General features: G+C 47.0%; 1 protein-coding gene across 5 annotated transcripts in view; it reads left to right on the forward strand.

Annotated features, from left to right (window-relative positions):
• Positions 1 to 27,837, forward strand: part of ZFHX3 (zinc finger homeobox 3) — a 236,962-nt gene that overhangs the window by 82,577 nt on the left and 126,548 nt on the right. For 3 of the 5 annotated variants that reach the window (XR_011499124.1, XM_070500767.1, XM_014858485.3), the window contains exons 2-3: positions 239 to 3,000; positions 7,888 to 8,384. Coding sequence is in view for 4 of the 5 variants with exons in the window: in XM_070500767.1 (XP_070356868.1) it covers positions 285 to 3,000; positions 7,888 to 8,384 (3,213 nt within the window). In the remaining variant the exon portion in view is untranslated. The remainder of the gene's footprint in view (positions 1 to 238; positions 3,001 to 7,887; positions 8,385 to 27,837) is intronic. The other 2 variants (XM_070500768.1, XM_044760749.2) reach the window with 1 other exon arrangement.

The raw sequence follows: 27,837 nt of genomic DNA on the forward strand, positions 1-27,837 counted from the left end.
CTGCTCGAGCCACGGACCTCGGCCGTGACCCCCAGGGGTGCCGCCCACCCTCTGCGAGTTGGACGGCGTGGGGCGATCGCTGGGGTGCCTGCTGCCCCTCTGGTCTCTGTTGTGGGTGTGGACAGAAGCCTGTTAAGAGTGCTCCGTGCGGGACCTTAGCCTCGGCCCTCCTAACCTCTTTCCTTTCTCTCTCTCTTCCCCCTCTCTCCCTCCTCTCCCCCTTGCCTCCGCTCTTCAGGTCCGATCCGTACTGGGTGCAATGAAAGCTCCACGCAGGCCTTACCATGGAAGGCTGTGACTCGCCCGTCGTCTCGGGGAAGGACAATGGGTGCGGTATCCCTCAGCACCAGCAATGGACTGAACTCAACAGCACCCACCTCCCCGACAAACCCAGTAGCATGGAGCAGTCCACAAGCGAGACCCACGGGCCCCTGGACAGCCTGAGGGCCCCCTTCAATGAGCGCCTGGCGGAGAGCAGCGCCTCGGCCGGCCCGCCCGCCGCCGAGCCGGCTGGCAAGGAGGTCAGCTGCAACGAGTGCTCGGCCTCCTTCGCCAGCCTGCAGACCTACATGGAGCACCACTGCCCCAGCGCGCGCCCCCCGCGGCCCCTGCGCGAGGAGAGCGCGAGCGACACCAGTGAGGAGGGGGACGAGGAGAGTGACGTGGAGAACCTGGCTGGGGAGATAGTCTACCAGCCGGACGGCTCGGCGTACATTGTCGAGAGCCTGAGCCAGCTGACCCAGGGCGGGGGCGTCTGTGGCGGTGGCAGCGGGCCTCTCCCTTCGCTCTTCCTGAACTCTCTCCCCGGGGCGGGGGGCAAACAAGGGGACCCTTCTTGTGCTGCACCAGTCTACCCACAGATCATCAACACTTTCCACATAGCCTCATCCTTCGGGAAATGGTTTGAGGGCCCAGACCAGGCTTTCCCGAATACCTCAGCCCTGACGGGGCTCAGCCCCGTCCTGCACAGCTTCCGCGTTTTTGACGTGCGACACAAAAGCAACAAGGATTACCTGAACAGCGACGGCTCTGCCAAAAGCTCCTGCGTATCCAAAGATGTTCCCAACAATGTGGACCTGTCCAAATTTGATGGCTTTGTGCTCTACGGCAAGAGGAAGCCCATCCTGATGTGTTTCTTGTGCAAGCTCTCCTTCGGGTACGTCCGTTCGTTTGTGACCCACGCGGTGCACGACCATCGAATGACCCTGAGTGAAGACGAGCGGAAAATTCTTAGCAATAAGAACATCTCCGCTATCATCCAAGGGATTGGCAAAGACAAGGAACCCCTTGTAAGTTTTCTGGAACCAAAAAACAAAAACTTTCAACACCCTTTAGTTTCCACAGCTAACCTCATAGGCCCCGGACACAGTTTTTATGGTAAATTTAGTGGCATTCGAATGGAAGGGGAGGAGGCTCTCCCAGCCGGCTCTGCCGCCGGCCCCGAGCAGCCCCAGGCTGGTATCTTGACTCCCAGCACCCTCTTGAACCTTGGCGGGCTCACCAGCTCGGTCCTGAAGACCCCCATTACCTCAGTCCCCTTGGGGCCTCTGGCCTCTAGTCCTACCAAATCCTCAGAGGGCAAGGACTCTGGGGCAGCAGAAGGAGAGAAGCAAGAAGTGGGTGATCCGGATTGCTTCTCTGAGAAAGCAGAGCCAGCCGAGGAGGAGGCGGAGGAGGAAGAGGAGGAAGAAGAGGCAGAGGAGGAAGAGGAAGAGGAAGAAGAGGAAGAAGAGGAGGAGGAAGACGAGGGTTGCAAAGGACTCTTTCCAAGCGAGTTGGACGACGAACTGGAGGACAGGCCCCACGAGGAGTCTGGGGCCGCAGCAGGTAGCAGCAGCAAAAAGGACCTTGCTCTCTCAAACCAAAGCATTTCTAACTCCCCCTTAATGCCTAATGTGCTCCAGACCCTGTCGAGGGGCGCAGCTTCTACTAGTTCTAATTCCGCTTCTTCCTTTGTTGTCTTTGATGGTGCGAACAGGAGGAATCGTTTAAGCTTTAACAGTGAGGGCGTCAGGGCCAATGTGGCAGAGGGCGGCAGGAGGCTGGACTTTGCTGACGAAAGTGCCAATAAAGACAATGCCACAGCACCAGAACCAAATGAAAGCACAGAGGGCGACGATGGGGGCTTCGTTCCCCATCACCAGCACGCTGGCTCCCTCTGCGAGCTTGGGGTTGGGGAGTGCCCCTCGGGGAGTGGTGTGGAGTGCCCCAAATGCGACACGGTCCTGGGCTCCTCCCGCTCGCTGGGCGGCCACATGACCATGATGCATTCTCGTAACTCGTGTAAGACACTCAAGTGCCCCAAGTGCAACTGGCACTATAAGTACCAGCAGACGCTGGAGGCACACATGAAGGAGAAGCACCCCGAGCCGGGGGGCTCCTGTGTCTACTGCAAAAGCGGGCAGCCCCACCCTCGGTTGGCACGAGGCGAGAGCTACACGTGTGGTTACAAGCCTTTCCGCTGTGAGGTGTGTAACTACTCCACAACTACCAAAGGCAATCTCAGTATTCATATGCAGTCCGACAAGCATCTCAACAACATGCAGAACCTGCAGAACGGAGGGGGCGAGCAGGTCTTCAGCCACACGGCTGGGGCGGCGGCTGCGGCAGCTGCAGCGGCGGCCGCGGCGGCCAATATCGGTAGCTCCTGTGGGGCCCCCTCGCCCACCAAACCAAAAACCAAACCCACCTGGCGGTGCGAGGTGTGTGATTACGAGACCAACGTGGCTAGGAACCTCCGCATCCACATGACCAGCGAGAAGCACATGCATAACATGATGTTGCTGCAGCAGAACATGACCCAGATCCAACACAACCGCCACCTGGGCCTTGGCAGCCTGCCCTCACCCGCCGAGGCCGAGCTTTACCAGTACTACCTGGCCCAGAACATGAACCTGCCCAACCTGAAGATGGACAACGCTGCCTCAGACGCCCAGTTCATGATGAGTGGATTCCAGCTGGATCCCGCCGGGCCCATGGCCGCCATGACGCCTGCTCTAGGTGAGGCTGACTCCGTGTTTGTTTGTTCTCATGGTAGGAGTTTAACTGGGGAAAACTGAAGATAGACTGAGGTCCTATTAATTTGGTTGATTCTGTCGAGTCCTGTGGATTCGGTTGATTTTTCTTTCTTTTACTTGAGTGTCTAACAATCAAATATTTTTCTCAAGAATCCATTGAACTCTGTATGTGTGTGTGGGAAGATTGTATGCATTCAGCACACACGTGATTATGCTCCGCCTCCACTGGCTGGGATTAAAATTTAGTGTTTCCTTTAGTTTTTGGCTTCTGGTCAACTTTCTTTTCTGTTCCCGTTCTCTCTTTCTCTGCCCCTTTCTCAGTTTGAAAAATCGCCACAATTATCTGAAACTTTTGGATTCCATTAAATATTTATTGAAACTTACAGGAAACTGTAGCCGGAGCTTTAAATCATCTCCATAAGAGGAACTTGTACCCATAGTGTATCTTACTCAAATAACCCAAGGCTGGTTCTGTGCTCAGTGGGGAGCCGCCCAGATACGTTTCTCAAAGTTCTCCAGTGTGTTCAGGAGGATCTTGATGAAAGAGATGTGTTCTTTTTTCTTATTTTGCATGAGTTGTCACTGATTGGTATAGCTGGGAATTAAATTCCCTACTGGGGCACACACAGTGGTGTGACAGGAGAAAAATGAATAAATTCTAAAATTGTACATCAAAGAAAGCTAAGTTCTAATATCAGCTAGATCCTCGTTAATGGAGCCTTTGTTGCCATGAGAAGGGACCCCTGTTAGAGAAGATGAGTTGGCTATGTCCAGACACAGAGTCTTACCAGTTGGCTTAATATCTCGAGAATGGGACCAAGAAGAATAGGATTTAGATGCCGAAAAGCACAAGTAAAGTGTAAAGAGAATCGTGACCACTCTTGGGGGAGAGCTTCTATGGGAAGAAAATCTGCAAATCAGTTTCCTAATGACCAGTGTGATGGTTGGGCCACAACTGTCCCCACCACCTGTGCAGGCGCAGGCACTGCCTGGTCTCCATTCCCTGACCCTGCTAACCTCTTGGGACCAGCAGTGATGGCCCAAATTAAACAGCATCCCCTTACTGACGTGGAATAAGTTGTTCTCACCAACAAAGTGTGAGTAGTGCCTTTATTCTGGGATGGTTTAGGTTAATGCCACGGGGCCAAACCTTACCAGTTGTCACATCTTTATTTATGTGGTGTTTTATTGCTAATTGTTGCTGATAAGTCATATTTCATAGCATCTAATTTGTTTTTCCTTCTGTGCATTTAAATTTGAATCCCGTTGCTTTAATCTTGTTTTCTATTTTGGAACATTGACCCGTTGATCCTTTATTACCAAACGGTTTGAAGATGTTTTACAGACTGGTTAATCATGGATGCGTAGGGATTAGTCATCTTATTTGTCCCCAGAGTGAACCATAGGGATGCACACCAGGGATGGCATCAGTACTCTAAGACTTTCTTTTTCTCTTTTTTAAAGCCTAGGGGAATTGGGGTTTTCATGTCTGGAGATTTAAAATCTTGGGGAGGCAGATCTTGGAGTAAATCAAATATAATGTAGGTGGAATGAAGACACAGAAAATGGATGGGTTCATACTGGATCAAAGTGAGATCTTTTTAATTACCTTGAAAACCAGTAATTCTGACTAAGGCTTGAATTGAGAGGTACCCTAAGTGTCTGTGAGTCTGCGGGGCATCGTGCATTATTGGCTTATGGCAGATGCAGAAGAAATAGAAGAATGAATCCCTGTGTTCTGGACACACCTAGAAGATCCGTACTTTATTTCTTAAAGAGAATAGCGCTCCTCCATCTAAGGACCTTATCCAGGTCAGCCAGGAAGGGCCTTTGAATTTCCAGTGTCACCGTTGTCAGCTGAGGTGAGTCTCTGGAAACCTCCTGGGCCTGCCTTGGGCCACAAGAATTTGAGATGGAGCAAGAGCCACAAATACTTCATGCTGGAAGCCTGAGTGGGTGTGGGTTCCATACGACATGTCCAAAGGACTTGGAATGTAAGTCGTACGACCTCAGTAGAAGCCAGTGTATGCAAACGAGAAGAGCCATAACTTTCAGTTTTGTCTGCAACTCTACTGGATTTTCTTTCGACAATTTATGAGAAGCCCGTAGGTGGTATTAGATATTACTGGGCTCTGCAGGGGGAATAAAGTTTTTGTGAAATAAACTCTTGCTTACAAAGTTACTCTTCTTACTTCCCTCGTTGGAACCTTCTCTTCAGTGATATCACACAGATGCTGATTCTGGCAGTGCTTTCCTTCTGACGGCCTCTAAGGGGAGGGTCTGCACCCTTGGTCTGGTCTGGTTGGATGTGCTGCCATTTGTAGACTGGATATTAGACTTGAGGCCACCTAACTATCCTTCCAAACATCCCTTCAGACTCTAAAAGTTCAGCACAGCACTGAGAAATGGGTAGCTTGTGGGGACATCTGCATGTTTCCCAAGTAGCCAGCCAGCCACAGGACACTTGCATGCGATTTAAATAGCTCCTTTGATTCTGCTTCTGATTCTAGAAAGTGTCTTTTAATCCATGTGCCTCTGGGATGATGTGTGGGCTCGTGTGCCAGGCTGTAAATTTCCAGGGTGAAAGTTAGGTGTGTGTAGGGAGGTGTGGGCCACTCCTTTCCGTGACCATCTGTCCAGTGTGACTGAAGAGTAAACACCTGCGAAGTTCTCACTTAGGGAGGCTCTCCTCCACTTCTTGGGGGCTGAGTTGGTTCCTTCTAGCTCCACGGATCTGTAGGATTCTAAGCCCTGGGTTTGTTCTTCCGGGGTCTGGTTCTCGGAAGGAGTTTCGGCTTGCCTGTTGCCCTCATTTCACCGCTTCTCTGCTTCTCTCTTTGATTTGCATTTCATTTTAAGAGCTCGGAATGGGAATAGGAACTTATTTGCTCTGCGTGTTCTGAAGACTTCTTTTCACTCAGGCATCCAGCAAGTGACAGCTGAGTTTCTCTTTGGAGTGATATTGATGTGCTGAGGTTAAATTTAAAAAGTGGTGAAGATTTGATGCTTCAGGTGGTCGGCATCAGAAACAAATATATGTTTGCTCCTGTCTTACCCTCTGGGAAGTTTCTGCTTTTCCTGAACACTGTGTATGTTGCAGGATGCTGCCTGGCCTTCATCCCTGTTAAAGGATGGAGCTTTCAGATGTTTTTTTCCCCCTCTTTTTCTCTCTTGTCCTAGAAAGGATGTCTTAGCTATGGCTCCTCTCACTAGGGGAGATGGCAAGAGAGAAGACAAGCAGCAGGCTTCCCAAGGCTTCTGGAATGCACGTGCCAAAGATTTCTGTGGCTTGCTAGACTGCCCACAGGCTTCAAACGCAGCCGGTCGGCTCAATAGAGCCTGTACTGATCTTCTCACTTGAGGTCTTGTGTAGCGTAAATAAGAAAACCATTTTTTTTTTTTAAATAACATCTTTTCTTTGATTAGCCACTAACTTGGATTCTAATCAGTCATTTAAAAAAAATAACCTCAACCCAACCACACGTAAAAGGTCAAATTTAAATATCAGTTGGGACGGGGCAGGGGCAGACATAATAGCTCAAGTGTACATGTATTTAGGGGAGAGGCAAAAATAGAAGCCGGTGCTCAGCGTTCTGCTTGACTGTGCGCTCTAGGTAATGGAGGGAAGGCAGCTCTTTCCGAGCCTTTCTCGTGATATAAATAAGAGCTCGCGGTATTAATTTACCGCTGGTGAGTGAGAGGCCGTCCCTGGTTTATGCAGGGCAGTGATGGACTGACAAAGGACAGGGGTAGAGAGGGAGGAGCAGAGTTCTCTCGGACCCTTTTCCTTGGGACCATGAGCTGATCTTTGCGTTTCACTGCCCATCTTGATCCCCTTCCTGAACTGTAACGTTTCGGCTCCTTTACACCCTTGTCTGGCATGGCAGACAGTAGGGCATCTGTGCAGGGGGTTTTGTCCTCTCTAGCCTCTCAGCGAGGATAAGACTGGACCCCTGTCCTAATGAGGCTGCACTCTGATGGGGACACTGGCCAGCACGTGGCTCTGTGTGCAGCTGAGTTATGACAAAGGAGAAAGTGACGTGTTCTTTGGGAGACCTACATTTCAAAGTGTGGAGACTCAGAAAAGGGAAAAGATTGTACTCTTGGGGAGATGTGGGAGGGACTGGCGCCTTTGATGTGTAGGTAGGACATTGGCCAGTGGAGTGTGATGAGGAATAGAAAGGTCATTCCCAAAATCTCTGATTTAGAGCTGCGCTGTCCAGTACAGTAGCCACTAGCCACATGTGGCTATCTAAAGTTAAATGAATTAAAATTAAATAAAAGTTCAGTTCCTCATTGTACCTTAGCTATATTTCATGTGCTCAATAGCCACATGTGTCTAGTGACTACCACATCTGACAGTGCAGATATAGAACGTTTCCATTGCCACGGAAAGTTCTGTTGGGCAGTGCTGCTTTAGATAAATTCTGGACCCAATTCTGATTTGCCGTAAAGCCCTGATATCTTAGGTTGCACTTTAACTCATTTCCAACTTTTGGGGTCTGGAGTTTCAGATTCTATTATGTCCAGCGAATGATGCTTATTTATATCTTTTCTTGGCTCTGAGCAAGGGGTTGAATTGAAATATTCAAGAGATTATGGTTCCTGCCTTTTTCTAAGTGTTCTTTTCCAAAAGAAAACAAGCATGAAGCCTTCCACAAATTTCAGAATGTTTGTAGGAAAATGCGAACACATGAAGTTGATTATTTTTAAAGTTGTTTTTACAGGTAGTAGCACCTTGCAACACTTGAATTGTGATCTTTTTCTCCTTGAACTTGGGTTGAGGGTGGGGCGGGGCTGGGTGGTGCCTCAGTTACGGCCTCAGCTATGAGCCTGGCCTCTGATTCTCTTCCCCTGTCCTTCCCCACAGTGGGCGGTGAGATCCCTCTAGACATGCGGCTCGGGGGCGGACAGCTGGTGTCAGAGGAGCTGATGAACCTGGGTGAGAGCTTCATCCAGACCAACGACCCGTCACTGAAGCTCTTCCAGTGCGCCGTCTGCAACAAGTTCACCACGGACAACCTGGACATGCTGGGGCTGCACATGAACGTGGAGCGCAGCCTCCCGGAGGACGAGTGGAAGGCCGTGATGGGGGACTCGTACCAGTGCAAGCTCTGCCGCTACAACACCCAGCTCAAGGCCAACTTCCAGCTGCACTGCAAGACGGACAAGCACGTGCAGAAGTACCAGCTGGTGGCCCACATCAAGGAAGGCGGCAAAGCCAATGAGTGGCGGCTCAAGTGTGTGGCCATTGGCAACCCCGTCCACCTCAAGTGCAATGCCTGTGACTACTACACCAACAGCTTGGAGAAGCTGCGGCTGCACACGGCCAACTCCAGGCATGAGGCCAGCCTGAAGTTGTACAAGGTAAGACCCAGGCTGTCTCCAGAAGCAGGCATTGGGTCACTGGGGGATGGGGAGGGCTAGGGGTGGATGGACCCTATTGTGGCTGGGTTGGTGGCTAGATGGTAAACCTGCTGTTGGAAGAGGAGTTGGCGTCCAATTCCTCCTGAAGCTGCATTGTGGTGGCAGGCTTGATCTGGTTCCTGAAGGTTCTCTTGGTGGGCGCCCCCTTTTGAGGGGCAGGTTTTGTTGAAAGCAGCCTGATGCTGTCCCATTGTACCCTCTCCCCCTTGACTCTCTTTACAAGTGACACTTTTCCTTGCTCACAGTTGCTGTTTCCCTAGTTCTGGCTTTTCTGTACCTTTCTGCTTCTGTGCCTCCCCTCTCCTGCATGCTTTCTGTTCTCCTTTCCCATCTCATTGTTCCCTTCTTTTTTTAATGTGTTCTCTCCTGGATGCCCATTGGGTGCTTCATTCATTTGTTCGTTGCATTGTTGATTCGTTCATTCCTTCTACAGATAGCCATTGAGCACCTGCCATATAGCAGGCACTGTTCCGCACACTACCTATATCCATGCACAGAATAGACAAAATCTCTGCCCTCAGAGAGCTTCCACTCTTCTGGGGACAGGTGGGTGATAAACACAATGAAGAAGTTATCTAGCAGGCTAGAAGGTGGTCAGCGCTGTGGGGAAAAATAAGGTCAGGTAAGGGAGATCCTTGGTTATCTGTCCCTTTGCTTCCCACGTTCTATGACCCCTGTTTCCTCTTCCTCATTCTATTTTCCTTCCCTTTTCTTGGCTTCTCCCGTCTTCCTCCTCTTCCTCCGTCCTCCGGCCCCTCCCTCCTTTCTAACCCCCCTGCCCCTGCCGCCTTTCTCTCAGTCTGTGGATGGGAACGAGGAGGAGGTGCCCGGATACTGTAAATAGTCCTTTCACTTGCACGGCAGAATTGCTCCAGACGTTTCTATTGATTTTCACTGGACTTAAAGCCTCACCTTTTTCTCTAATCATCCCGTAATGGCTTTAGTATGAACAATCAGGTACAAATGGCCATAAATCTGCCCAACCTCCTTCCACACACCTTCCACGCCCTCTCACACTCTCTCTCCATTTTCCTCCCTTTTGTTATCAGTCTCTCTTCCTTCCTTTCATGCTGTCTCCCATGTCTTTGGGCCAGTGAGCGTCGAGTTTCTGCTGACCCTGAGCTCACTGAATCCCCTTTTCACTCATGGTGATTTTAAATGGAGAAGCCACATAAGGGAGACTTCTGATCCTTTCCCCATATCGGTGTCTGCTGAGAATGATCATTGTCATTTGTTTTACAGTTGCTCATTCTCAGCATGGCGAGAGGCCTGTGTAACATGGATGAGAAACCATTTCAGGGAAAGGAGGAGAAAGCAGGCATGAGGTAGTGGGAATAGAATGTTCTGGAATTGACTGCTGACTCCAGCATGGATGGGCTGGAGTGATGCAGTGGGGAAGGTCTGGACCCCCCCGCCAACTCCCTTGTCATAAGAGAGCACAAACGTCACTGGATGGCTTAGTTTTGTGCCATCGTTGAAAGAAAAGGCTCCTTGCAGTCGGTTTAAATTGGAGGTCTTAACTGGCCACAGGGTGGTGCCGATGTGGTCAAGAAAACCTGATGGAAAAAAAACAGTGGAAAAAAGTTTCCAAAGGACCTGACTGAGCAAAATTAGTACAAAGGACTTGGTGTGGCCGTTGAAAATTGTATGCAACTTTGATGAAGGTCATTTAGAGGTGACATGAAGCTGGCCTCTTCCATCTGAGGGAAAAATTGCCCTTTAGAGTATAAAATGCCCACAGTGGTGATTAACTCTCCAAACTACGTCCTCCAATAAGAGTATACCAGGCCCTTGGCTTTGCTTCTGAAGGGCTGGGAACCTGGAGGATTCACTGAGAATCTCCCTTTTTGGGTCCCAAACCACGTCCACAGGTCACACCTGGAGAATCAGGTGGAGTGATGTCCAGGGGAGATGGAAGGGAAGCAATTTGTGTTTCCATTTGTATTTTGCTGAACTAATTCAGGACATTCATCCTCTCTGGCCTACATTTTCTCATCTTTTTTTTTTAAAAAGATGGAAGAAACTCCTGCTCAAAAAAGGCGGTGTGGGTAGAAGGGCCTTGGGGATGCAGGGTAGGACATGGAGACCAGCGCCTGAAGGAGAGGTGCCCAAACAATGCGTTTGGCCGGCACATCCCTGGGGGGCGAGCAGCCCCCCACACAAAGGGCAGAATTCCCTGTGTCAGGAGCCGAAGGTCATTAGCCTGGTCTCATTAGTCCTTGGGTAATGAATGTCCCTTGGCTTGCTGTGGCTCTGCTGTGGGGGCGGGGAGCTCTCCCACCCATTCCTGGATGACACAGAGATGGGCTCATCATTCCGATGCTTGTCCTGCAGTGTGACTAAGACTTCTCTTGCCACTCAGTGGGCTCCATCTCACGGGGTTTCATGATTTGGGGTGGGGATTGGAGGTGGTTGGAGAGTCCGTTTTTCTCTAGGCCCTGGTGTGGCCTGTAGTAAATGGAGATTGATTGCATGTTATTTTTCCTCTTGCTAATGTAATCCATTAGCCCAGCACATGCATAATCAGTTTAGAGCGCAGTTAACTGGGTGTAATCGAGTTCTTTACTGTCTGCTAGAGAAACAGCTCCAGATGCTGCTGTCCCGGGGAGGGCACCGGGCTTCTCACACACAGCCCTCCTTACTCACCCCTTCCCCATGCCCCACCCTGACCCCACCCCAGCTCCCTGGCAAATGATTCATTATTGGTCAGGGAGACTCCCAAACTTGCTTTCTGCTGCACCCACTCAAGTGGCCGTGATGTATTTGACTTCCTGATGAGCCTCCCACCCTCCGTCTCCACTGTGGCTTTCCTTCCCTCCTGTTCCTTTTCCACGTTGGAGGAGACAGCAGCGGTCTCTGCAGATGCATGCAGAGGCGGAGCTTTCCAGTGTGTCATCTGCCCTCACACTGGTCCAGAGTCACTTCTTTTGGTGTCATAAATGCTGGGACACACGTTGCTGAATGAGGACTGAGCCATCTGAAAGCGGGACATAATTTCTAATCCGGACACAAACAGGGTTTGGCTAATCTGCAAAAACAACCCCCAAAACCGAAAAAACAAAAAACCTGGTGATCTCCATTGCTTGGGAATGTCTAGTTTTGGTTATTGTGTGAGAGCGGTTTTTCAGTCGAGGTTACTGTTCAGTGAATTCTTCCTCCCTGCCTCCTGGAAGTGGATGGAGAGGGAGGCCGGAGAGCCTTGGGCATCAGGTGGAGGCTGTCTCCTTTCCCTGGACTCCCATGTTACTTTTGTGAAGCACCCATGGGTACATTCCTGGAGTGTTTTTTGGTCTTAAATCGTGGTAGGCTCTGGTCCAGGCCCTAGTGGTCACATGCCCGTATCCTGACACCTGCCATTATGGGGCACTGTGATTGATGGACACAGCCGGAAGGCCAGCGGCCCCAGGCAGCTTAGAGGCTGGCCTCGTGGTTTCTGTCCATAGTGACCACCTGAGCAAGGAGGGAAGTGTGTTGTGGAAGAGGTACTTGTCTCTCGTCAGGGCTTGAATTCTGTACCTTTCTGCTTTCTTGTGTAAATGAATCACTCCTCTCTTTGAGGACCTGCACACCCAGGTCCCACTCTCGCACTGTTTCCACCTGCGGAGAGGTGGGGTGCTCTTGCTTGTCTTAAACAGAGGGCGGCAGGTACTGGCAGATGCCTGTCCCCTGCTCTCCTCCATGCCAGCGTAGATCCTGAGTCCGAAGGGTGTGGGCTCAGAGCTGGTGGGAGCTCTTCTGTGTTTATCTGGACTTCCTGCTGTGTGGCGTCCCTGGTGAGCTCTCTGAATGTGTAGTGTTTTCTGCTTGGGGGAAGCGGGTGCGGAAAGGGCGGGTGGCGATCAGTGCACACCTGCCAACTATTAGGATCTCCTGTTCGCTTTGATGTTTTCCTTCACCTGAGAGTCATTGGAATGGAAATCCATCAACTTTAGCAGATAGATTAAGACCCCACCAGAATCTATTAGTCAAACGGTTCCCAGCTGAGGCTCCTTTGATTGGGCCAAGCGCAAAGGTTTCATATTAATCTTAAATTATACACAGAGAAGCTTGTCAGCCACGGAGTTGGGTCTGGGCCCCATGTGAGCTCTTTGGGCCAGCCAGGCAAACGGGGTGAGATGCCAACTCTGGTTGGCTTAAAGTAGGAGGAAGAGTCCAGCACCAGTTGGCTGAAAAACATACCTCCAAGTTCTCCACACAGTGGACTTCCACTCCTGCCATCCTGTTTGGATTATGCAGGGCGGAAGGATGTAAGAAAGCCATGAGACTCTGTGTTACTTTCGAATCCTTCTCAGTTCTTTCCCTGGTATGTAAGAAACTCGAGGCTCACTGTCCCAGCAGGGCCATAAATTCGTCATGGGGCGGTGGACAAATCAGAGGAGGTAGAACAAGTTGGACAGAGATGTGGTTTGCAGTCTGCACTCTCCATGCTCCCTTCTGGGTGCAGTGAGGGGGTGGGAGTCTTTGGAAGACAGCTGCCCGCTTCATGCCCAGAAGTGGTCACTGGTGGCCTTTGTCTTCCTTGGAAAGCAAAAAGCGTAAATCCTCTGGTGAGCATCCCCTCCCTCCTCGTCCTCTCCACCCTGGGGTGGCTACGTGTTGGAAGCACTGGTGCAAGTGTCATCTGGTTTACATTGTCATTCTGGAACCAGTTTCCTCAAACCTTGTTTTCTCATCAGGTCGACTTTTTTTTTTTTTTTTTAAGTGCATACATACTTCTGCCTTCGTCTCCCCATACCTTGGTGACTTCAACCAAAAATGAAAGGAGAGGAGTGTTTTCCTGTGGTTGATTTAGGTATGAAAGACCAGATGTTTTGGTAAATTTTAGCACCTTTGGCTTTCATGCCCTCCGTCTCCTGGAGCAGCTGGGGGTCTGAGGGTCATTTCCCTCTCTTGATGGCTGGGTTCACGGCATGTGGAGCTTCTGGAACTCGGCTGGGAGACTGCACGTGGGCCCCAAGTCATCTGGAGAGCCCGAGTTGCTTCTGGCAGTCCTCCTGGCCACCAGTTAAACTCAAGTGGACTCTAGGAAGATGGAAAGATCAAATCTTTTTTGGAGGGAGTGCTTGGGCAAAGGCAAAGTTAATCTTTCACTGCTGTAGGAACTATGGCCAACGTATCACCAATATATGCAATGTGAAAGGTTGGCACCTCACCGCGGAGGTTCCTTGTCCTTCCCTCCCTCCAGAACCATCCTATCCACCTTCGTCTGAATCCCCCCGATTGGTATTATCGCAGTCAACATGTTCATTCAGCTGATTGTCTTTAAGCACTAGCTTTGCTCGGGTCCCGTCGGTTATAGTGTTGTGCTCACCCTCATGTCAAGAAGGTGGAGTCAGCATTATCTTTTGGCTCCACATAATGGGGCTTAAGACACCACATAATGGAACTGAAATCTTACTTGATGTGCCTGTTTTTTAGAAGTCCAGTACTAAATATGCCACCTGTTGAAAAACCAGTTTTACAACTGTTAACCATAGCACTTTCCTTTTTTTCCAGATCCTTTCAGTGTTTTCGCTTTCTCTCTTTTTTTCTTTTTCCCTGAATCCTTTTTGTAGATAGTAAAGAACTGATCAGACCCTTTTAGAATGTGATTGTGTTCTTAATTATTTCTTACAATACTAACATTCCATGTTTACCTCAAGTGTAAGCTAATAATAAAGTGTGGATTCCTTATTTTTTATGCTAAAAATAATTAGTATGAGTAATGTATGATCACTGTGGAAAATTTGAAGCATTCAAGGAAGCCTAGGAGAAAATAAATAGCCTAATCTTACCATGTGAGAGCATATTTTTATTTCCTTTTCTTTGTGTAAAACATAGGCATTTTACAAAATTGGAATGATGTTGCATATATACAGTATTACGACTGAGTCCCTTCTCGTATCTTTAAGTATTTTCCAATAATTTCTTAAATGAAAGTCCTTTTTCTGCTCTGACTCAACTCTCCAGAAACAAAATGCTGTTATGTTTAGATTACATCTTTTTGGGCTTTTTTCTATGCTTATACAGATAGAAATGTCTGTGTGTGTATACATACATAGTGCTCACTTAAAAAATTTTTATAGGGGCCAGTCCATGGCCTAGTGGTTAGTTCTCATGTTCCGCTTCAGCAGCCCAGGATTTTGCAGGTTTGGATCCTGGGTGTGGACCTAGCACCGCTCATCAAGCCATGCTGAGGTGGCGTCCCACACAGCAGAGCCAGAAGGACCTACAACTAGAATATACGACTATGTACTGGGGGGCTTTGGGAGAAGAAGAAGAAAAAAAAAAAAGACTGGCAACAGATGTTAGCTCAGGACCAATCTTTTAAAAAAAAAATCTTTATAGACACATGCTATGCTTTTGGCTTGCTTGCATTTTTCGTATAACTTTTTATCATGAAAATCTTTTCAGGTCAGTAAAGAGAGATTTAGTTCACTCTTTTTTATGGCTATAAAGTGTTTCATTTATTAACCAGTTCCTTATTGATACACATTTAGATTATTTGCAGTGTTTTGATGTTACGTGAGATGGGCAACAGATGCCTACATATCTCTCCAGTTGTGCTGTTCCAAGAAGTGGGATTGCTGGGCTCCAGGGTATAATGTCAGTAGATCCAGTATTTTCTAATGACCCTTCAGAAAGAAGGTGACTGTTTAATCGATTATCCTCCCTATTAGGTGATGCTCAAAACCTCATGCAGTGACCAACACCATTGTTATCTTTCTGTTTTCATCAGATTGCCAAAATTGTTCTAATATGGGACTCGTTAATTATTAGAGTGAACATTTTTTCCTGTATTTATTGGCCAGTTGTATATCTTTATCTACTTTTCTGTTTATAGCCTTTGCCCTTTATTTATTTATTTATGGTTGGTTCCTTTTTCTGATTGATTTGCAAGAGCTCTTGGTTGTTTGGGGCCAACAATCCTTCCTGGGCTCTGGATATTGGAAGAGTTTCTCCCAGTCTTTCATTTGTCTTTAACTTCGCTTATGCTGCATTTTAACATTCAGAACCTTTTCGTTTGTCTGATGTCCAGTCTGTACATCTTTTTTCTGTATGTTTCTAACTTTTCCCAGGGGTTTTCTCTTTGCAATATTATCAAATAATAAAAATAATAGCTAACACCTATACGGCACTTACTACAAGCCAAGTACTGTTATCCTGGCTTTATGTACATTAACTGATTTAATCTTCCTGTTAATTTGCCTATTTTCAAATGGGGAAATCAAGCCATGGAGAGGTTGCAAGTCACAAGCCAGTGAGTGTTGTTGGAGTCAGTGTTCAAACCTGGCGGGTTGGTGTTACTTGATCGATATTTTCTCCGGTACCTTTTTCCCCCATTGATATCTTTAATCCACACGGAATCTGTATTGTCTATGGTGCTTTGTAAGACTCTGCTTTTGTGTGTCGTGTGATTTAGGTCTGTATTTTCTTTCAAATAGGCTGGCTGATTATCCCACAATTTCTTAGACAGCCATCTTTTCCTAGCTGATGTGAAAAGCCATGTTTACTGTCCCCGCTCCTCTAAATCTTACGCGGCATCTCCAGAGTACTCGCAGATTGAGATCAGTCTGAACATATTTACAGAGTTTGTTTGTAAAAGGCACTGAGAAGGAGGAAGAGGGAACAGAGAGAGAGTTCTCTTTTCAAGGTGGGTAAAGTCCTGTGGATGAAATTTCTTCCTCTCACCTTTTCCTGTTTCTCTGCAGCGAATACCCCAGGGTGAAATTCCTTGGATTAATTACCTTCGTGAAATTCACCGGGATGAGGGGATGTCCAGGAGGGACAGAGGCCTGGGAGAGAGGCCGAATTTCCTATTGTCCCTTAATGGAGACTGAGAGTCTCACCGTTTATCTTCGGGGGGGTAAAAAAAAAAATAGAGAACGAGTACCGAAAGTCCTGGAAGTTCCTTTTTCTGAAGTTCTTACTCAGGTAGCGTGGAGATAGCATTACCGAGTCTGCATATTTCCAGTATAAACTGTTTTCGGCTGCTGGTGACAAGTCTCCTTTTGAATTCCAAGGAAGGTGTGCCACGGCCCCTGACTCAGGCTGAGGAGCAAGGAGGTCTAACTCAGAAAATCAAGTAACTACCACTTTCTGAAAATACTTGAAAGCCTCCCTTCTCCCCTAAGGCCTCAAGCTAAACCCCTAGACTTTCTTGTGAGAGTAAAGTCTCAAAGTATCTGTCCCCTCCACCACCCCCATGCCCCTCATGTAGAGGAGTAAGTCACACTTGTGGAATTCTTTGCACGAATGCCATCTGCTGTCTTAGGGGTGGTCTGTAACCCTTAGGACAGTTTTGCTGTGAATATTCCACTCCCTCCGCATTCCAGAACGACTCCGTGTGTTACAGTTGTTCTAGATGAACACAGAGGGGCAGGGAAACGGTGCCATGTAGCAGGGCAGAGGTGTGAACCCAATTTCTAGTCCTTGCAACTTGCTGAGGACTTGGACGAAAAGGGCAAATTTGAATACATTTCGTCCCAACAGGTGTTTCTGGTTTTTTGCTTTGAAAGGGAAATTGTAAGGGAACAATTAAGCATTGTCAGGAGAAGGCAAGAGTTTTTAAATAATTACATAATACACCCGAACCATAGTCTTTATTCTGTTTTCAACATAACTTGAAACTATAAATACTGTTTAAGTGTAAGGTGGGAAAGGCTGTTACTATGAAGACTATTTTGGTAGTACTGAGTCATTTTATACTTTAATAAAATCAGGCTTCCAGCACTTTTTTTTTTTTTAAAGCAACCAGGATGTAGGGTGACAGTTAAAAATGTTTAAGGAAATCTGTTGCTCACAGAAGTGTTGGCAATTATTGAAACCAATGGCATTAGGTGGTGATCCTGGGGAGCGTTGAAAATACCACAGTGGGGGCTTGTGGGTAGAGTCGTCCAATTTGGCAAATAAAAATATGGAATACCCAGTTAAATGTAAATTTCAAACAACAAATAATTTTTTAGTAAGTGTGTCCCATAAAATATAATGGTATTTACTCATCTGAAATCCACATTTAACTGGGCATCCTGAATTTTGTCTGGCACCGCTACCTTTGGATGGTGAAGAAGTTCTTTCACGGTGTCCTGCCAACCTGCTCGACACGAGCGTGAAGAGACATCAGTGGCTTCTTCATTGGTAAAACCTCTTTTTTTTTCAGTGTTTCCCAACAAAAGAGGAAAGTTACAAATGCATTTAATGATGATTTCCAATGTTTGTTATTTATAGAAAACTGTCGTATCAGACTTTCACATCTTCTACGTTAAATAAAGTGCTTTTCCTATAATGAAATCTGAAAATTTCTCCAGACCTCTTGGCGAAAATTTGCTTTTCAATAATTTTTTCATTATTTCCTTTGATTGAAGTGCTTTTGTGTCACACAGCGAGACGGATGTCCGCGTGCCCAGCCAAGTCCACCGCAGCTTTGCCAGATGCTTCCAGTGTCCTTGCTCGCACTTGGGCTCCTCGGCCTCCTCCTGCCGTCATTATTTATCTGTAGGTGATAGACGTTCACAGCACTGGAGCAGTGGCTGTTGTACATGGAAGGCCTCAAGTGCCGATCTTATATAGGATGCTAATAGGAAAAGCTGCAAGAAGGTTTGAACTGGGACTACTCATTAGGAATGATGAGGGAACTTTCTCTAGGGCCCACATCCTCAGCCTGTAAAAGGCAAACCAAGTAGAAGGTTAGAAATATTTATCTACTGATGGTGTTTGATTTGTAAGCTGTTAATTAGCGGGGCAGGTTCCCAGACCCCAGACTCGGGCCTCCAAAGCATATCTGGTCTCTTAGGTCAACAGTTTTACTGCTGTTTCGTTTGCCAGGATGGCCCGGGTGTGGGAATCGTGGGAGGCATTTCTCATCCACTTGCTCTTCCTGTTGAGTCTCTCTCTGCTGTGTCTGTGGATAAGCTCCTTCTTGAGGGTTGTCGGGCCTTTGTAGCCACTTCCGAGCTGACCTCTGCACTTCCTGAGGGGACTTGTCACACCAGGTAGTCCTTGTTTTCCTGTCCCTCAGAAGGAACAAGGAGACTGGGCACAGGGACCCCCAGTTCCATCATGGGGGCTTGTCCCTGCACCTGTCCCCTTGATTTGCTCTCCTCCTCCAGGTTTGGACCCCAGCACTTGGGAGCCAGAGGGGCAGGGCCACGGGATTTCTGAGACCATTGTCCCCTGCGGTCTCTGGGACAGAAATAAGTGGGAAGGGAATTTCTCCCCCTGGGTCAACAACATGTATCGAGTGCTGATTTTGTGCCTGAAGTAGGATTCTGTGTAGACTGGGGTTAACAAATCCAACATGTTGTTTAAAAACCCGGTTTGTGTAGGCGTCTCTTTCTGAGCAGCACCTGCTGGGAGTGCTTCACCTCCAGTGTCTGTCCTCTGTGATGGGGAGCCCGGTCCCTGCACCTTGCTCTTTGCCTTCCTTGTTGCTCTTTCTTCAGAACTTCCATTCCATCTGAAGAGTGTCCTCTGGCCAGGCAGAGAGAGAGGAGCAGATTCCAGGTGTGGTTCCAAATTAGCAGGAGATTATTTTTTCCAAAAACTTGGGGCAAACGAGTCATACCTGTGTGTGGCTGGAACTCTTTTTCTGGTAGGCCTTTACTTTTATATCATCTTCCAGCCATTAAGCTGGAAAGATCACATAACCAACCACAGCCTGGTGGTACCTGTGCCCTTCTGACAACCAAGGACGACAGAATCCTGAATGACCTCAAGGCTTTTCAAACAGAATTCTACCCCCTTAATTTTCAGAGGAGCACTGGTGTCACCAGGCTGTGGCTGGTTGCATGGTCTTGGGGCACATGTGTAGATTTTACTCGGTTCCCTTTGGCTTTTGTGTAGATGCATCTTATGGCCTTTGGGACAGTGGGATCAATAATGCTGGGGTTTGGTATTGGCTCCCTGGTTCCCTTTTGCCCTTTGTAGGGCCTTGGAGGGAGCATGTGTCACCGCAAAGGGCCGGCAGATGAGACACCGGTGCTCCTGACCATCTAAGAAAGGTTGACTTTATTTACGGTAGAGAATGTCCCAGAGGAATGACCCATCTAGCTTTAGAATGTGTCCTGCTGATTTAAAATAGTGCTGGAGTTGAATGCTTCATGTTCCAGACTCTTTATGAACTATTGACTGTCATGCCCCCAGGAAGGTTCTCTGAGCAACGTTACATTTCTCCTCCATTCAGGTCCCTCTCTGTGCATCTGTGTGGGAGATAAAGGGCCACCCCAAGGGCTCACCTCCAGCTTGGGAGTCCCTGTGCCATAGCGATTTTCAGGGTAATCTTCCCGCTTCTGCTGTGCCTTTGTGTTCCTGTGTTTCCCTTCTACCGCCATTTCTCTTGTTTTCGAAAATCATTAAAGATAGAAGGAGCTTGGGGAGCATTCCTAGGCTCTTCCAGTCAGCCAAGCCAAGTGGCGCGGGTCCCAGGACTGATTTCCTCAGTGTCCTAGACATTAGTCAGCGAGTGTGACTTTGCAGCCAGCTGTGGTTTGGGAAGCGCCGTGGGGACTGACTTGGCTGGAGGCATCTGCTTGTGTGTGTTTGTTCAACTTCTGCTTCTTGGATTAGGATCCAACCATTTTTATTGTTTTTTTGCCCAGACTGGGTTCCCATTAGTGATGGCCACAGCTGCCAGTGTAGGGAGACCAAACACTTCCTCCAGGGACAAGAGTTCTGTCCAGTCTCGTCATGTCCAGCGTTGAATCCGTACCCACTCTGTCCATCGCCATTATCTTGCTGGATGATTCACGTCTCTCAGCCTTTGTGTTTCGAGTTTATCCAGAGTTCAGGCTTGGGCATCTGCGAGTTTGCTCGGAGGCAGTGTGTTCTTGAGTCATTCTTCTGGGGATGACTTTTCATCTCTGGTGTTCTAGCTCCCAGAGGACCCCAGAAGGGCCCCAGACACTCCTGCCTTCTCGTTGCCTCCCACAGACACCGTCCCCTGCTTTTCTTCTTTGCCTGGCCTGCTCTTGATTCCTCTTGGAGTGTGGCACTTGGAATGAAATCTCACCTGGGGAAAGCCTCAGACAGCAGCAACAAAGCCCGGCTCCACCAAGGGGAGACTAATTACACAGCTAATTAATCCAACAGATGTCACTGTAAGTGCTCCTTTCATTGTGATTTGGATGCACGTGGCCCCAGTTGCTGAGATAGGCTTCGGGCCCTGTCAGAAAAGGTCTTTTTTTTTTTTTTAATCAGACTTTAAGGAAAACATACTTCCTGTCCAGCCTTTATACTCCAGTGACACATCCCTGGTTTTCCAGAAAGCTCACTTGCTGCTGCAGCCACAGGTGGTGTCTCTGCCCTGAGCAACGTCGCACCGTTTGGCACCGGGCTGGCCTCCGTGTCATATGTTAGTTTTTTGCCCCAGCTGGTTGGTGAGCCTGTTCAGGATCCTGGCTGCCTTAGCCGGTGTGGATATCTCTCAAGAATGTGGCAGGAGACGGGACAAGCAGACAGCAGTAGATGGTCACTAATTCTTTGCCTTCGCTTTCTTGTCCTTCCTGCAAGCAAGTTTGTTTTCAATGAACACAGCTGAGGAGTGTTTGAAAGGTGCTGTTTTGACATCAGATGGTTAAAAAGTATAGGACACCTGTGATTTGGTTAGTGAAATTGTACAAGTCATGCATGGGACAAAAACAGGTTCTTGGAGGTAGAGCGAGGGGGGTCAGGAAGCAGGAGGGAGGTGGCGTTTTCTTTCCCTCCCGCCTCTGTGGTAGGAATGAACAGACAGGATGAAAGAACTTTTCTGCAGGTGGCCCTGGGCATCACTGGTGGCTGTGGGCCTCCGAAGGCGACTGGTTTCTAGTTGGGCTGGTGGCACCTGCCCGAGGCCAGACTAACTGAGGAGTTCTCTTCACTAACAGCCTCTCACCCTCTGTCATGCCCACCCTGTGAGTGAACTCACGATGTCCCTTCCTAAAAACTGGATCCAGAAGTGACACATTTCACCACTGATGTGACGGGTCACCGGCGGCCTCTGGGTTGCCAAATCCATCGGCCGTGTTCTGGCCCTCCATAATTTTCAGCAGCGTTTGCCACCCTTCCTCTCCCTCCTCCCTCTGACTTCTGTGACAACAGTCTTCTGGTTTGCCTGGGCCCCCTCTGGCCCTCCGTCCTGCTCTCCTTGCTGGCTTCTTGATGGTAAGTGTTGCAGTGCCCAGGGCTTGGCCCAGGCCCCCTTCTTTCTTCTGTCTGTAAGTCTCCCTGAGTGACTTGTTCAATCCATTGCTTATAAACAGCGCCTACCGTCTGTTGACATTCGAGTCTGTGTCTCAAGCCCTGAGCCCTCCCTTTATCCACCTCCCTACTGGACATTTCCATTTGAATGTCTGGTAATTGACTCCTCAGACTTAGCATGGCCTAGAGAGAAGTCTTGATGACCATAACCCCCAAACTCCTTTCTCCTCTGGGCTCCCCCGTCTTGGTCAGGGCCACCTCCTGTCTACCATTTGCCCAAGCCAATCAGCTGGGAATTGTTGGGAGGCCATTCTTCCATTCACTCCCCTGCAGCCAAACCTTCAGTAAGACCTGCTGGCTCCACCTTCAAAATATGTTTTCACCACCCTGCCCGTTGCCTCTCACTGTGTCACCTCTCTCCCTGCTTCTGTTTTTGCCCCGTACAATCTGGTCTCCATATGGTGATTTTATGAAGAAGAAAATCAGGTCCTATCACTGCCCTGCAGAGTCCCAGCAATGACTTTCTGTCCCACTTAAAGTAAAAGCCAAGCTTTTTACTCTGACTTATAAACCCCTTTGCGACCTGGACTCTGCCCACCGTGCCAGCCTTATCTTGTAATACCCTCCCCTTTGCCCACTATGTTGGAGCCACGCTGGCCTTCTTACTGTTCATTCAATGTGCCAAGCTGGCACCTCCTGCCGGGCCTTTGCACTTGCTGTTCCACTGCCGGGAGTGTGTTCCCCTGACCTCCACATTCAGCGCTCATTAAACATCTGGTCCTTGGAGAGGATTCCCTGACTATCCACTCTGAGAAGCTACACCATCACTTCACTTGAATTTATTTCTCTTCATTGATAGTTATCTGTTTTTCTGATTTGTTCCTTCATTTATTTGTCTCCCGAGAGATCAGGGACCTTGGTTGTCTTCTTGATGGCTGTATCCTTGGTGTTTAGGACAATGTCTGACACTAGCCCAATACATTTTTATTGAATGACAAAAGTACTGCAGAGTGTGCCCATGGTTTCTCCTCTACCCTAGAATCTGGTCTGGTAGCCCTGTCTGAACGGTTGGCTTTTCCTCATTGAGAGGCAGAAGCACATGTTGGAGTACAGTGGGTATCCTGTGTAGACCAAGGCATTCCAGAGCTGTTCATAGCCCTGTTATTTACTGTCAGTTCTGTGTAAAGCTTTACTCCTGTATTGACCCACTGAAACAGTCTGGTTTTATGTAACTTGTATCTAAGTATTTTGAAAATTCACATGTGCAGCTGGCCTTGGTTCTGCATCCCAAAATTCTGCCAACCAAAATCACAACTCTTGGTACTCACCAGTCAAAGACTGATGTTGTGGTAGAAAAATTAATGGCACTTTTCCCCTTTTACTTTGCATCATGGTCTGTTTTTATAGTCATCTTTCTCCTCTGTACTGGCTTCTTTAGCGCTGTGGTCCTAAATTTGTAAACTCTGTTGACTGTGATCCAAGAAGAGATGCGTTTTACAGTGGTGACCCAGCCCATACCCAGCCCATACGTGTTGATAGATGTTTTGTGTATATAATTGAAACAAAAGTTTTACAAGATGTGCTACAGTTACTACCTATGCTACATCCTGATGCTTTCTTTCCGGTCCTATTCTCTCGTTTTACACAAATGCTGGTTGTACTCACTTGATTTCATGATCCACTAATGCAATGACTCTCAACCCAAGGAGCTTTAAAAAAACAAAGTGCATGCCTGGCCAACCCTTGGAGGTTCTGATGTAGTTTACCGTGGGGTTCTAATGTGCAGGCCCGGGTTGAGAACCATCGCACCGATGGATCACGGCCCACAGTTTGGAAAACATTGCCGTGTAGGATACAAAGATGAGTTGATCATTCAGTAGGAGCAGTCAGATATGTATACAAGAGTTAACCAAGCCTGGAGGGAGGGGGAAATCACATGCAGTTGGTTAAATCAGAAAAGACCTCCTGGATGAGAGGGAAGCTGGAGTTTGGGAAGGTTTGAAGAGGGAGTAGTCACACAGACAGGCAAGCTGGACAAAGGCAGATTCTTTTCTCTCCTTAGTGAATCTGAGGCCATATTACTAAACTGATTTTAGTGACTAGAGCTTCCTTTCCTGCTCTTGTGGTTACTATAACTTTTCAAAGAAAATCAGTCGTCAGCTAAACATTTCATACTAATGACGCACTGGAATTGGGGCCTTTCTAGTGTTTTGCTAGTAGTGAGGTCTGCTCAAATGATGTTAAAATAATAAAAATACTAAAAAAATACCCCCGAAACAAATACTGAACTATAGTTAATGCTGTGTGTGCTAATGTATTTGGAGGAGTTAACTGTACTGATATCTACGATTTACTTTGAAATGCATCAAAAATGTCTGCATTCATAGATGGGTAAGAGGATGGACAGGTGTACAGCTCAGTATTTTAGCATCTGGATGGTGAATATAAAGGTGTGTACCACGTGACTTTTTCAACTCTTCTCTGTAATTGAAAATTTTCATAATACAACGTAGGGGTAAAATACTGAAAACCTACGGTTAGGTATTCTTTCCACTCTGAACTCCACCATATAGAAGCTGCATGTTTAATGTGAGATCTCTTCCCCACCCCCACTGTCCTTCCCACCACTTCCTACACTGTGGAAAGAGTGGTACTGATGTTCTCTTGTGTCTCTGAAGACAAGGCTCGATGAATTTTTTTTTTTTTCCAGCCAAGGGCATACATTTCACTGAAGACAGAAACATGCCCGGTTGAGAGCTCTCAACCCACTGCAGGAGAGGCAGTGGGAGTCCAACAGACTCTTGGTCGTTCTAGCAGTTGTACATGCTCACTAGATGCCCGGTACTAGAAAACTTCAAGATAGGATGCCCAAGTGTCTTAAGGGAAACCCAGGTAGTTCTTGGGGTTTTAAAGAGAGAGAGGGGCTGGCTCCCTGCTGTCAGGCTGCCTGGGTTTGTCCTTCACAGCTCTGTGGCTTTGGATGTGTAACTTCATCCCTTTCTGCTCTTCAGCTGTAAAATGGGCTAATCAAATGACCTGCCTGACAAGACTGTTGAGCAGGTTAAATGAGATAATAATACATGGGATGTGCCTACAGATAGTCGGCGTGAAGCACGAAACAATATGTTATTCTTTAAGAATACCATTTTTCTGTGTTAGACTTTTCCACTGTCATATGTAGACCACATAATGGAAGTTATTTTATAATTTGGTTTTCATTAGCTTTGAGCTTGGCACACTTTTGGTTTGGAGGACAGAAAGGATGGTGGGTTTTTTGGTTTGGAGGAGGGAGAAAGAATTTCCCTTGTGTGAAATGTGGCCCATGTGTAGCAAAGTGACTTTGGGCAAGTGATTTAACCGTGGCCAGTCAGTCATGGTCCCATCTGAAGACGGAGGGGATTGGAGAGGTGGCTGAGTTCCCTGTTAGCGCCAAGAGTGTGTGTTCATGCAGGACCTTTTTTTTTTTTTTTTTAAGGAAGACTTCTATCTCTTCTCCTAAGTAATGGAGCAAGAAGTGATCTAGTGATGTACTTATGAAAGTTAGAAAGTGACCCAAGTCCAGCTTTATTTTGGCTATTGCTCCTTAGACCTCTCTCTGAGAAGTACCCAAGAGGTCTTCCGTTGTGAGAGGAATGAGCAGTCAAGTTACTTTTACTGACATAGATTTATACTGTTGTCCTGCCTAACCTGGGCGACTTCAGTATTTGATTTTTTTTTAAATAGGACTTCCTTGCAAGCACCAGCACACCCATATTTCCATTACGTGACCAGAATTAGATGCCAGTAAGAATGTAGGCTTGAAAATTGGTATGGAGTACACAGCACACTCAGAACTCTATTGTCTTCTTTTTTTCATTCCATATATATATGGGAATGAAATATATATACATATTTCTGATTAAAGCTAATGCATATTCACTCTTAAAACATTGTAATCCAGAAATGCACAGCACAGAGGGTGAAGAATGAAAAGTGAAATTTAAATTCCAGTGTAACTAGAATGCACTTGGCTTTGGTGTGTCTTTATGTTTTGTATTTGTGTCTGTTGACATTTTGTAACCTTAGCAATACCACAGAATATCGTAAAGGGGGAACAGCCTCCAAACACAAGTGAAGTCTTAGCTGGCGCTGCAAAGCTGCCATACCCACCTTGCCTGAGAGAGTTCATTTATATTGAAAACCACAGTGTTGGTGGCACGGATGGCTGAACGTTGCCTTAGGAGTCTTCCTTCAGTGTTTACATTTGTTTCCCTGCTTGTGTCTGTCCCATCCCAGTCTCCATTCACTGTAGCGAACACCTGCAGTCAAGTATGCAAAACTGTTTCCATGGCAACCCTTTGTTATCCATTAATTTAAAATATTTCAAAATTTTTGTTCAGCTGAAACTTTTTTGTTTTTTAAACCGTGCATTCCTCCTCTGACCTATTTGTACATTGGAAGTTAATCTCCTTGGCTACTCAAGTTATGGCTGTTTCCCCTACCCCACCTCTTTTGAAAGATGGTTTTTTTTTTTCATTTAGTGAAATAAATGACCAAACCTGGGATCTCCTATTACAGCTCTGAGTCAATAAGTGAGAGGAGATGCCGCCTTCCTTGGTTTGAAAGGAGCAAAACTTAACTTGCAACAATCTTCAACATCTGAAATGATGTGCAAAGTATGTGCAACAGAAAAATCTCAAGTTCATTGCCTGCCCGATGATTAGATCAGCGTGAGCGGATCTGGAAAGTATTCTTGAGAAACAGAGCAGCTCTTTGTCGTTTGGATGGTGAATTTAATGGCTACTATGAGGACTGAGTTTCGGCAACATTACTTTTCATGCTGGTGTCAAGTTGTGTAAGGAACGCGTCTACTGCTTCTGTTTGGAAACACCTATGAAATGAAATGCAAATCAATGGCAATAACATGTTCAGTTTGCAAATTTGAACACAAACGAGGAAATGCAAAAGAAAGTTTTGCATAACAACACTCATTTCACATGTGGTAATTATTACTATCAAATATGATATTCTAATGTCCAGGATATGGGACAGATTATGTCCCACAATTATTACTCCTTCGGTGAAGTTTTACGTTTTATCACTATCGTATGCAGTCTTTTGCATCTCCTGCTCACTCGGATGTAGCTAATGATTGTGTCATTTATTGTCAGTATAATCATAAGCTTCCTTATTTTAGAAACGTACAGACATTATCTTTGTTTTCTTCCCTAGTAGGTTTTATGGGTGTTTCTAAAGGTATTGATTCCCAGCTGTTACTGTTGACAGTGGCAGGTGAAGGCAGATGCTAATTTTGCTTTGTTGCTGTACAGGTTGAATTATGATTGTCTTCCTACCTATTAATTTTTGAAGTGTTCTTGCTATTCCATGTGCAGCTTGTGTCCTGGTCGTTAGAACTTAGGGCTTTTGTTGGCCTCCAGATACTTGGGACTTAGAAAACCCGTCTGTAAGAGGAGATCACACAGGATTCCTCTTATTCTCCCTCCCATTTTTTTTTATAAGTTTACTTTCATTCTTTCCCCCTCTTCAATTCTAAATAGTTTGGCAAAGATTTTTATGTGCAGAAGAATCTTAAAGGAATATTTTTTCAGATACCACTCTTCTCCCTTGAGATGAGGTGTAAAGAATGGGCAGGAAGCTATTTGTAAGGGGAGTTTGTGTAAAGTATAGTTATGTGGTTTTTTTTTTTTTTTAAAGTGAAGGTTTCTTTTCCTCTTTTCCCCCTTTTCATCTTGGGGGTCTCGGAGCCCAGCGTATCATCCCTCTGCTTGCAGTTGATTCAGCATAATTGATGCCATCTCATTTCCCACAGCTGATGAGGATTATATCAGCTTGGTTTAACAGTCTCATTTTCTGCTCCCAGTGCACACTTGTTTTAATGTGTTTCAGTTAATGAGGTAGAAGAGAGAATGAGGTGTTACTGTTTATACACAGACAGTGAGCTTGTGCGGAGAGCCTGCCACAGCCCACGTGGCCCTGGGCATCCTCACAGAGCAAAGCCACCTTTTTGGAACACGGTTTTTCATGACTAATGCAGATAATGATTATTACCCATAAGTTTTGCCCACTAGTCTTATTAATAACATTTCTCTTTTCTAGATGTGTCTTTCGTATGTCCCAATAAAAAGGTTATAACTCAGCTAAGAGCTTGGGGTGCAGTCCAGGGAGTTGCTGAACTGTCCACCAAAAGCTTTTTCAAACTCTGCCTTCCTTTTGCCAGCCCTGCACCCCTAGAGGAACC

The sequence above is a fragment of the Equus asinus genome, chromosome 28 (assembly GCF_041296235.1).
Source record: "Equus asinus isolate D_3611 breed Donkey chromosome 28, EquAss-T2T_v2, whole genome shotgun sequence".
In the NCBI taxonomy this organism is placed as follows: Eukaryota; Metazoa; Chordata; class Mammalia; order Perissodactyla; family Equidae; genus Equus; species Equus asinus.